This window comes from Scyliorhinus torazame, chromosome 15 (assembly GCF_047496885.1).
Source record: "Scyliorhinus torazame isolate Kashiwa2021f chromosome 15, sScyTor2.1, whole genome shotgun sequence".
Classification (NCBI taxonomy): Eukaryota; Metazoa; Chordata; class Chondrichthyes; order Carcharhiniformes; family Scyliorhinidae; genus Scyliorhinus; species Scyliorhinus torazame.
Window position 1 is genome coordinate 184,995,271 of NC_092721.1, and position 12,144 is coordinate 185,007,414.

Sequence of the window (12,144 nt, forward strand, 5' to 3'; positions counted from 1 at the left end):
CTCACCTAGGTTCTCCCTGGAATCATTCCAGGCTCCAACATCTCATCTTAAGAGACATTTTCTGTCATCATTACTTTTTGACGGAAATAATAATCTTTCTATATTCACTCCATCAAAATTCTTCAAATTTTCTTCTTTAAAGTTAGCTTTTTCTAACAGTGCAACTCTCTCAAGTTTCTATAGTTCCCATTTTCTGGGATTGACAGCACAAGCTCTTTAGGGTTTTAAAGCCCTTTCTAAAGCAGGGTGTTTCAATTGCACACCTAACATGAGCCTAATAATTGCCACGTACACATTTATCATTCCTATTTTACTAATTACTTTATTTATAAAACCCAAAGTGCTATGGCCTTTTATTTTTTTTAAACTCGTCCAGATGCTTCTATCTCCTGGGAATTAGATATTTGAACACCTCGGTACCGTTGTTCCCTCACTCTCTTCAACTTATTGCTATTCCTCGTTCTTCTTCTCAAAATACATTACTTTCCAATTCCACACATTAAATCACATTAGCCACCTCTGTCTGGCTGTTTTACTATCCTGTCTATATCTTTTCCCATTCTCCTCACACCAAAGCCTCTACTTTTGTGCCCATCCATCATCAACAAATTTCAACAATATGGTGTGTTTGCACGAAAATAATCTATACATGCTCGGTGACCAAAACTGGGAGCAGCAATGACTTGTGGGGCACACAACTGCTAAATCTTGTGCAATTTACGTAATAAATGCTGTGGGTTGCTGAAAATCAGTTGCAGGCCGTGTCGGCCAATTCAGTGGTGGTGGAAACCAGGAAGTGAACAAAACTGAAACTGCCCAAGATCACGAAGCACACGAGGAGAAAGGAAAAAGGAAAGAGGTCTATTTTATTCAAAATCATTTGGTGGCTGTAATTATACGTACAAAACTAATCTTTATGTTTTGACTGCACATTAACCTTTTTAACCATATGCATTCATCAATCTTCTAAATCAGCTTTTATTTTAAAATAATAATTCAATGTCTTTCCTCTTGCCAATTTTCTGACCACCTCCAGAAAACATTGAATCCTGATCGAAATATAATTTGACAAGAGACAGTCACCTTCAAATATCTTGGCCAAATAGACATTATTCATTTCCACTGATAATCAGTCACAATTGCTTTGACAACTGTTCAGTTGCTGGAGGTAGTAAAATGCATCTCAAACCTCTTTGCACCTGGTTCTAACGTGCACTTTCAGAAAGAAGGGCGGCGGAGGGGATGGAACTATGGAGAGCATCAAAAGTGGCAATTCTGGATACATTTTTCAGCCTATTTAAAGGGGTAATTCCTTGCTGTGGACATTAACTTGGATGCCAAAGTAAACAAAACCAAGTAGTCAAACACAGTTCATAATTTTGTGATTATAGTACCTTTGAATAATGAATTCTTTTGCAGGGTCAGACAGGTTTCCGTGTACTATCCACTCATCCACAATTTCGAGATATGGCCTTACAGTTTCTACCCATAAAGAAAAGAGAAGTGATACCTGCAAAGAGAGATAAAGAGTGGGAGATGGTTAAAGCTAAAGATTTTAAAAGGTTAGCCTCACAGTTTAGTCCCACAGCCCTATTACTATTCCTGTCAAAATTAAAATCACCTTTTCTCTTCTCAGTTATTCTCATCCTCCAAGCCATTTGGTCAAGGTTCAAAACTCTTTATTTGATGAGTTTTACCATTAAATGCCACAATTTAATATCACCATCTTCCCTATAATTTCTGCCAAACAATCAGGCATACTGGTCACCCTGCCATTTGTCCATGAGTGACCATTGATAAACTCAGCCTTAGATTTAACTTTACTAACATTAGGGTATAGTACCTTGCTACTGCTCACTGCCTCAACTGAAACTGGAATGCATAGGTGTGAATCTGTGTTGATCTTTCAGCTGTTCTGACACAAAAATATATCATTTTCAGATCTGCCTCAAGCATTCAATTTCATTAACATATCTCAAATGTTTTTTTTGGAAGTAACCATCATAAATTGTGTTTTGAGATTTTTAAACAATTTATGTTTTTATTATGCCTTTAATGTAATAAAACTTTCCAAAGTTCTGCCCAGGAGCACAACCATTGAGTCACTTAAGGGGAGACTGGAACACATGACCAGAATGTTGTCCAAAAAGGGAGGTTTTAAGGAGTGTTTTAAAAGAAAAGAGAGTGGTTTAGAGGCAGAAAGGTTTAGGGAGGGAATTCCAGAGATAGCAAAAATCACTTGGACAGAAAAGCACCAGTTCCAACTGATCCCCAATTTCATTACATTTCAGAAAGACACTCTCCAAGATGTATAAAATGGCACTCAAATTTTAAAAAGGTTTCCTGATGCTAGTGTGGTACATAAGGTATTCCTATCAGAAATGAGGGGTCAGACAGGAAAATAAATGGTGCCGTGAGTTGTTTATGGAATCAGCTACTTCTGATAACCATCACATGAACTCTTTTAAAAATGCATCTCTGTGGATGAGGACAGATGGGAATTCAGATAACCTGCTTTCTAAGCGCTATCCTCTAAAATATTTTTGAAGTACACAGCAAAGTGAGTGGGCCATTTAAATTCTGTTGCACAATCACATACATTTGGTAACTTATAGGGGTCACTTGTGTGCAATCTGCGCCAGAACTAACTGCACAGCTTAGGGGGAACATTGCTTGCAATTGCAGAAAATCAACTTGTTGATGAGAGCTACTGTTTTCGAAAGATCATCCCCAACCTGCCTCCACCATTTCAAAACAAAGAGAAAATTGTACGAAAAAAGGGACAAAAAAAGCAAAATTACATGAACATTTAATCTTTTAATAGTATTAACAAAAATGGGTTTCCACGTAACACCCCAGCCCCACGCACTGAATTTTGCTTCTTAGCATTGATGTGATAAAAGATGCACTCACCGTCTGCTCAGCAGCTTCTCCAACACTGTCATATTCAATAATAGCCTTGTACAGAGTATTCAACAGATGAGAAGCCCTGATTACATTTGGAGTATCAGGTGGAACCTCTGCTATTCCTGTACTGAATACTTTGTGAAGTATCTTAAGTTGAGACAATCGAGGAGCCAGCTTCTCAAGTACTGCTGCTAAGGTTACCGTCTCATCTTAAAAAGTAAAATAATAAGTAGTCAGTAAGCGACAGAACTGTAATAAATAATTATACAGCCCTTTACTATCAGCAAATAATGAGGAAGCTTGCGAACTAAACTCTACCAAGAGATAAATTCTTACTTGCAGTGCTTTCAGAAAACCTTAAACAATGCGAAGAATAAGATATAGAAACCCCTGACAAATTATTTTAATACCCACTAAAATGATGTAAGTAATGCATATTTGCACAGGACAAATGACTTTAAAGCTCCTGTTTGAATGCTGAAAACCATTATGCACAGCCCAACCCAGCTGATTCAAAAGCAACTGGCCACTGAGCATCATGGGCTGACCGTGCTGAAATCTTCACTGATAAAACAACAGTTCCCTCAGGTAGGGCAAGTGTATAAATGCCACAGGAATCCAAACCTTCAATCACGAGAAGGGGAACATGGAGAAAATGTAAATTTTAAACAGTGATTAATATTTTTTGCTGCTGCCCACCTCCTTTGCATTAGCTAAACAGCCGAGATGAGGAGCCCTTTAAGAGCAGCTATCCAACAACTATCCTTATTCTTTCACAAATCACTTTAGAATAATTCCCGCACTCCTCAGTACACTATTGGAACCAACATGCAAACTAAGGCATTCAGATTTCAAATCATGAAAGATATATTAAACCAACCAGAGCTTCAGGAATAATCATCAAAATCAGTGAATAAGCTCTAGAAAGCAACAGAGCTATTGATTGTCTGGCAATGACCTATAAGTGAATACTATATAAGTAACAGAGATATTGCAAGGCAGTTTACCAGATGAAATATCACGTAAGTGGCAGAGCATTATGAGGGAAGGAAAATACATTACTTTCTAACTTTGTTAGCTGCATCTGAAGCAGCAATAACAATAATGGAGTTGCCAGAATGCCAGTGCCAAAGCTTCAGTCTAATTTCTTACTCCCAGAGCTTGACGTTATGAAAATTTAATTCCCTGGAACTCTGCAACTTGTACAAAGTAGCGTGAGAACCCACCGAAGCAAGGTTGATGATGTTTGCATTCGGTTGATGATGCTTGCATTCGGCTGAGGAAATTCGGTCATGTTCATCATGGTACTGAAGTACAATTTGTCTAAGTTTTTCTCTGCTCCTGCATCAATTCTGAGGGACATCTATTGGGCTAATGGGAATCTCCTGCTGTTGCTCCAATTTTGAGACTGAATGTATGTTAGAATGGATGGTGGATGATAATTGCAACCAGAAAAATTATTTGCGAAAAAGCTAACAAGGGAAGTGTTTTAAACATGCAACATTTTGAATACCTTTAGTTATCATGCACTTTTCAATGCTGACAAGTTCTTCCTTGAAGTTTACAAAATATTTATGCAGGGCCCACACAAAAGACTGATACGTTCGAAAGGGGGGCTCAGTAAACTTTTTACACATGGGTAAGGTTCCAGGTGGGCAACTTTCAGAGCTGTATCCAATAACTTCATCCATGAACTTCTGTAGTCTAAACACAACTTGTCCGTATGCGGCAATCTGTTCCAAAACTGCTCTCAAGCAATTCTGCAAAAAAAAAAAAGAAAAAACAATTTAGCTCACTATTTGGAGGAAGCACACAACCTCAATCACCATATTTGCTGGTCACAATTGTTTAAATCAAGCGGCGAGGGAGATAGGGGGAATTAGAGATGAAAAGGGAGCTACGGTGCGGAGAGCAGGGAAGATAAACGAGGTGTTTAAGACCTTTTACGAAAGACTTTATAGGTCCCAACCCCCGGAGGGAAAAGAGGAGATGCGGCAGTTTTTGGACCAATTAAGGTTCCCGAGGGTGGAGGAGCAGGAGGTGGAAGGCCTGGGGGCACCAATTGGGGTGGACGAGGTTACCAAGGGGCTGGGGAACATGCAGGCAGGGAAGGCCCCGGGACCAGATGGGTTCCCGGTGGAATTTTATAGAAAATATGTGGACTTGCTGGCCCCGCTGTTGGTAAGGACTTTTAACGAGGCCAGAGAAGGGGGGACCCTACCCCCGACAATGTCGGAGGCGACGATATCGCTAATTTTAAAGCGGGATAAAGATCCGCTGCAGTGCGGGTCCTATAGGCCTATCTCACTGCTAAATGTGGACGCCAAGTTGCTAGCAAAAGTGCTGGCAACGAGGATAGATGATTGTGTCCCGGGGTGGTGCACGAAGACCAGACAGGATTCGTAAAGGGGAGACAACTAAATGTCAACGTGCGACGGCTATTAGGGGTGATAATGAGATAGTGGCGGCAATGGATGCAGAGAAGGCATTTGATAGGGTGGAGTGGGAGTATCTATGGGAGGTGCTGAGGAGGTTCGGGTTCGGGGACGGGTTTGTTAGCTGGGTCAAACTCCTCTATGGGGCCCCAACGGCAAGTGTGGTCACGGGTCGGCAAAGGTCGGAGTATTTTCGACTATACAGGGGAACAAGACAGGGATGCCCGCTGTCCCCATTACTGTTCGCGTTGGCAATTGAACCACTGGCCATAGCGCTGAGAGACTCCAGAAAATGGAGAGGGGTGATTAGAGGGGGAGAGGAATACCGAGTGTCACTCTACGCGGATGACCTACTGCTGTATGTGACGGACCCAGTGGGGGGGATGACAGAGGTCATGCAGATATTGAGGGAGTTCGGAGATTTCTCGGGATATAGGCTTAACATGGGAAAGAGTGAACTTTTTGTGATACACCCTGGGGACCAGAGTAGAGGGATAGATGGCCTACCGCCAAGGAGAGTGGAAAGAAACTTTCGATACCTGGGGATTCAGGTAGCCAGGGGCTGGGGAACCTTACACAGACTTAATCTGACACGACTGGTGGAACAAATGGAAGAGGATTTCAAAAGGTGGGACATGCAGCCGCTGTCACTGGCGGGCAGAGTGCAGGCAATTAAGATGATGGTCCTCCCGAGGTTCCTATTTGTGTTCCAGTGTCTCCCTATACTGATCACTAAGGCCTTTTTTTAAAAAATAGATAGGAGCATCACGAGCTTTGTGTGGGCAGGGAAGGTCCCGAGGGTAAGGAGGGGGTTGTTACAACGTAGTAGAGACAGAGGGGGACTGGCGCTGCCGAATTTGGGCGACTACTACTGGGCCGCCAATGTGGCGATGATTCGTAAATGGATGATAGAGGGAGAGGGAGCGGCGTGGAAAAGACTAGAGGTGATGTCCTGTAAAGGGACGAGTCTAGAAGCGCTGGTGACGGCTCTCACCAAAAAAATTTACCACGAACCCAGTGGTGGCGGCAACATTAAGTATCTGGGGGCAATGGAGGCGACAGAGAGGTGTGTTGGGAGCCTTGGTGGGGTCCCCAATTAGGAACAACCATAGGTTTGCCCCAGGGAGGCTGGATGGAGGATTCCAGAGCTGGTACCAGTTGGGAATCAGGAGAGTGGGAGACTTATTTATAGACAGGATGTTTGCGAGCTTGGGAGCGTTGGAGGAAAAGTATAAGCTGCCCCGGGAAAATTTCTTTAGGTATATGCAGGTGAGGGAATTTCCGCTGCTCCCGACACAGGGGATCCAGGATAGAGTGCTTTCGGGAGTGTGGGTCGGGGAGGGCAAGGTGTCAGAGATATACCGGGAGATGAGAGAAGAGGGGGAGGAGCTGGTGGGCGAACTGAAAAGAAAATGGGAAGAGGAGCTCGGGGAGGAGATTGAGGAGGGTTTGTGGGCTGATGCCCTAAGCAGGGTAAATTCCTCTTCCTCGTGTGCCAGGCTTAGCCTGATCCAATTTAAGGTGCTGCATAGAGCACACATCACGGGAGCAAGGTTGAGCAGGTTCTTCGGAGTGGAGGACAAGTGTGGAAGGTGCGGCGGAAGCCCGGCAAACCACACACATATGTTTTGGTTATGCCCGGCACTGGAGGGGTATTGGAGGGGAGTGACGGGAGTGATCTCGAAGGTGGTGAAGGTCCGAGTCAAATCAGGCTGGGGGTTAGCTTTATTTGGAGTTGCGGATGAGCCGGGAGTGCAGGAGGCGAAAGAGGCCGATGTCGTGGCCTTTGCGTCCCTAGTAGCCCGGCGTAGGATTTTACTCATGTGGAAGGAAGCGAAACCCCCCGGACTGGAGGCCTGGATAAACGATATGGCGGGGTTCATAAAACTGGAGCAGATTAAGCTTGCGCTGAGAGGATCGGCTCAAGGGTTCACCAGGCGGTGGCAACTGTTCCTCGACTACCTAGCGGAACGTTAGAGGGAAGATAGATGCCCAGCAGCAGCAACCCGGGGGGTGGGGGGTAAGATGTTCGGGTTCTGGGAGGGAGAGGGGGGGAGTTTCATTTTATGTTATTTGGTTAGTTTACCATGTTAGTTAGTTACTCAATGTTAGATTGTAGTTATCATGTTACTTGTACTTTAAATTTCTCTTTTTTGATTTGTAAGGGGGAAAAAAATTGTGATTGAAAAACTTTAATAAAATATATTTTAAAAAAAACAATTGTTTAAATCTGCTGATGCACCAGCATTAAACTTAGAGTAGGACTTTTAAATTTTGGTGACTTCCATTATTCTACCTCTGCGGTTAAAGGAGCATGAAGAAACTTACGCTGTTTGAATAAGGACATATATTACGTTTTGTCATGAGTAAATACAGAGGAATAACTAATGCTCCAGTGAAGTACATTTCACTGCATAGTTAAACCAGCATAGTTTAGCAGGGAAGTGCATAGTTCAAACGTCCTACTAATACGAACACACAAAAAATATATACGGACCTCCATCTGTACTGTAATCAGATCTGCACTCTAGCTATCTATTATTAATGCTAAAATCCTCAGGAAGACAAAAACAGCAGAAGAAAAACTGAAGCTTCAGGAAAATATGCTGGAAAATTCCTTCCAATTTCACATGGTAATCACCTCCAGGAGATGACTGCCATCTGTGACAGATCACCAGACATACTGAGCACCCCAGTTTGCCCCCCAAATACACAATTACAATGGCGTTCGGACTTGATATGCCAAAGTTGAATTTCAATTAAATGCATTTCCAACAGCAAACATAATAAGCTTTTACATCCAAATGGTTTACACAGAACATATACCTTGTAGTTCACTGCACTTCAAAAGATGCGAGATACACTGACATGATACGGCATCGTAAATAAAAATATTACAAAATTGGACACTTGATAAATCACACATGCAAATAGCATATACAATACTGCATAGTTTGAATGTGCTGTTCAATATAGTGAAGTGCCTTCTGGTAGTTAAGAATGGAAAAGTCACAACAACAACTTACATTTGTACAGCACCTTTAATGTAATAAAACGTTCCAAGGCACTTCACAGGAGCGTTGGAAAAAATGCCACCAAGCCACAAAAAGGCATATGGGTTTAAAGTGAGTCTTAAAGGAGGAAAGTGAGGTAGAAAGACAGGGAGATTTCAGAAGGGTATTCCAGAACTTAGGGTCTAGGCAGCTGAACGGACGCCCACCAATGATAGAGTAATTAAAATCTGGGATGCTGAAGAGTGCAGATGACTCAGAGAGTTATAGGGTTGGAGGAGAGCACAGAGATAGAGAGGAGTGAGGTTATGGAAGATTTGAAAACGGTGATGAGAGAATTTTAAGATCAAGATGTTGCTCGACCTGGAATCAATACAAATCCCTGAACATAACGGTAACAGATAAATGGATCTTGGTGGGAGTTTTTTCATTCGTTCATGGGATGTGGGCATCGCAGGCTGTGCCAACATTTATTGCCCATCCCCAATTGCCCTTGAGGGGCAGTTAAGAGTCAACCACACTGCTGTGTGTCTAGAGTCACAGAGTCCTCGGCCAAACCAGGTAAGGATGGCAGATTTCCTTTCCTAAAGGTGGGTTTAAGGCATGGGCAGCAGAATTTTGGATGACCTTATATTTATGGGGGGGGAAGGAATGTGGGAGACCAGCCAGGAGTGCATTGGAACAGTCAAGTTGAGAGGTCACAAAGATATAAATAAGAGTTTCAGCAACTGTTGAGCGGATTCAGGAGCGAAGCTGTGGAAGTGAAATAGATTGTCGTAGTGATAGCAGCATTGAACGAAGAAGTAAAAGAAAAATATCCTGTCCACTTATTTTGTACCACAGAGGTTTTCAAAGCAAATTTGTCTATTAGAACGAAAGATAGTACGAGATTAGAGTTTAGTCAGGCCAAATCAGAGCTGGCTTGTTAATTTGTCACAGGCAATGTACAATATAATGGGAGGTGCTAAATGCCGACATGGTCATTATTTTTCAAGTTAACAAGATTATATTTCAAAACAGGAAAATTCATAAAATCCCTACAGTGCAGGAGGCCAATCAGCCCTTTGATTCTGCACCAATCCTCCAAATAGCACTGTACATTGAGACCCACTACCCAGTCCTATCCCCGTAACCCCGTGCATTAATCATAGCCAATCCACCTAACCTGCACATCTTTGGACATGAAGGGTAATTTTTAGCATGCCCAATCCACCTAACGTGCACATCTTTGGTCTGTGGGAGGAAACCGGAGCACCCGGAAGAAATCCATGCAGACACAGGGAGAACGTGCAAACTCTGTAAAGACAGTCACCCGAGGCCGGAATCCCTGGTGCTGTACGGTAGCAATGCTAACCAGTGCTATGAAAATAATCATTTTCATTCATCATCTGACGACATCTAGTTCTGCATACAGATTGGGTGTGTCAAATTAGTCACTGTACAAAAGGAGAGGAATTTCTGGAGTGCATACAAGATGGTTTTCTGGACCAATCCATTGAGGAACCAACAGAGGAACAGGCCATCTGTGACTGGGTATTGTGCAATGAGAAAGGGTTACTTGGCAATCTAGTTGTGAGAGAACCCTTGGGGATGAGAGACCATAATATGATAGAATTTTTATCAAGGTGGATAGTGTGGCAATTGATTCTGAGACCATGGTCCTGAATCTCAATAAAGGTAGCTGTGATGGTATGAGGCATGAACTGACTATGATAGACTGAGGAACATTACTGAAAGGAAGGACAGTGGACAGGCAATGGCAGTCATTAAAGAAACAAATAGGTGAACTCCAAAAGTTGTTTATTCCTATTTGGCGCAAGAGTAGAAAGAGAACTGAGCCAAACCATAGTTTAGAAAGGAAATCAGCAATTGAATTAGATTAAAAAATGAAGCATACAAATTAGCAAGAAAAAACAACAGACCTAAGGATTGGGACCAGTTTAAAATTCAGCAAAGGCGGACCAAGGGATTGATTATTAAGAGGAGAATACAATATGCAAGTAAGCTAACTGGGAACATAAAAACTGACTGTAAAAAGTTCTATCGGGACTGTAAAGAGAAAAATGTTGACAAAAACAAATGTATGCCCCTTACAGACAGAAATCATTCACATTATATAATTGGATGAGGGATCTAAATGTATTACCTCCAAATTTGCAAATGGTACAAAATTGGGTGGGAGGATGAGCTGTGAGGAGGATGCAGTGATGCTTCAGCGGATTCGGACAGGCTGAGTGAGTGGGCATATGCATGGCAGATACAGTATAATGTGGATAAATGTGAAGTTATCCACTTCGGTAGCAAAAGTAGGAAGGCAGATTATTTGAGTGGGTGTAAATTGAGAGAGGTGGATACTCAGCTAGACCTTAGTGTCCTCATGCATCAGTTGTTGAAAATAAGTGCGCAGGTATAGCAGGTAATAAAGAAGGCAAATGGGAGGAGAGGCATCTGGCGCAGTGGTTAGCACTGGGACTGCGGCGCTGAAGACACGGGTTCGAATCCCGGCCCTGGGTCACTGTCCATGTGGAGTTTGCACATTCTCCCCATGTCTGCGTGGGTTTCACCCCCACAACCCAAAGATGTGCAGGTTAGGTGGATTGGCCATGCTAAATTGCCCCTTAATTGGAAAAAAATAAGGCAAATGGTATGTTGGCCTTCATAGCGAGAGGATGAGTATAGGAATAGGGATGTTTTACTGCAATTGTTTAGGGCATTGGTGAGGCCACACCTAGAGTATTGTGTGCAGTTTTGGTGTCCTTATCTGAGGAAGAATGTTCTTGCTATGGAGCGAGAGCAGCGAAGGTTTACCAGGCTGATTCCTGGGATGGCGGGACTGTCATATGAGGAGACACTAAATTGGTTAGGACTATATTCATTGGTGTTTAGAAGAGTGAGGGAGGATCTCATAGAAATTTACAAAATTCTAACAGGATTAGACAGGGTAGATTCAGAAAGAATGTTCCTGGTGGTGGGGGAACCCAGAACTAGGGGTCATAGTTTGAGGATAAGGGATAAGCCTTTTAGGACTGAGATGAGGAGAATTTATTTCAACCAGAGGGTGGTGAATCTATGGAATTCACTACCACAGAAAGTAGTTGAGGCCAAAACGTTGTGTGATTTCACGAAGGAAGAGAGAGCCGGATCAGGATAATTAATTTGATGATCAGCCATGACCATAATGAATGGTGGAGCAGGCTCGAAGGGCTGAATGTCCTCTTCCTTCTATTTTCCATATATGATACAAAGTGAGGAACACTGAGATTGTAGGATTTTTTTTGGGGGGGGGGGGGGTGGGGAAGAGGAAGGAGGAGGAGGAGCAGACATGCATTTATAGATTATCTTTCATGATCTTAGGATGTTCGAACTTGCTTTATTGTCCATGAAGTACTTCAGATGTAATGTAGGAACACAACACCCAATTTTCCCACAGCAAACTGCCACAAACAGCAGAGTGAAAATGACTACATAATGACTATAATCTGTCTTTTTGTCAAGTGATTTTGATTGAGGATAAATATTGTCTAGAACACCAGGGGAAGTTTCCTTGTTCTTCTTTGAATTTATGCCATGTGCTCCGTTATGCCCATCTGAGAGGATATAATAATAATCTTTATTGTCACAAGTAGGCTTACATTAACATTGCAATGAAGTTACTGCAAAAACCCCTAGTAGCCATATTCTGGCGCCTGTTCGGGTACACAAGAGGGAGAATTCAGAATGTCCAATTCACCTAACAAGCACGTCTTTCGGGACTTGTGGGAGGAAACCGGAGCCCCCGGAGGAAACCCACG

At 42.7% G+C, this 12,144-nt stretch overlaps 1 protein-coding gene across 3 annotated transcripts in view; it reads right to left on the minus strand.

Moving 5' to 3' along the window:
• tubgcp5 (tubulin gamma complex component 5) overlaps positions 1-12,144 on the minus strand; it is a 94,659-nt gene that overhangs the window by 45,913 nt on the left and 36,602 nt on the right. For all 3 annotated transcript variants that reach the window (XR_011935233.1, XM_072477255.1, XM_072477254.1), the window contains exons 10-12: positions 4,421-4,667; positions 2,914-3,116; positions 1,395-1,510 (exon numbers count right to left, since the gene is read on the minus strand). Coding sequence is in view for 2 of the 3 variants with exons in the window: in XM_072477255.1 (XP_072333356.1) it covers positions 1,395-1,510; positions 2,914-3,116; positions 4,421-4,667 (566 nt within the window). In the remaining variant the exon portion in view is untranslated. The remainder of the gene's footprint in view (positions 1-1,394; positions 1,511-2,913; positions 3,117-4,420; positions 4,668-12,144) is intronic.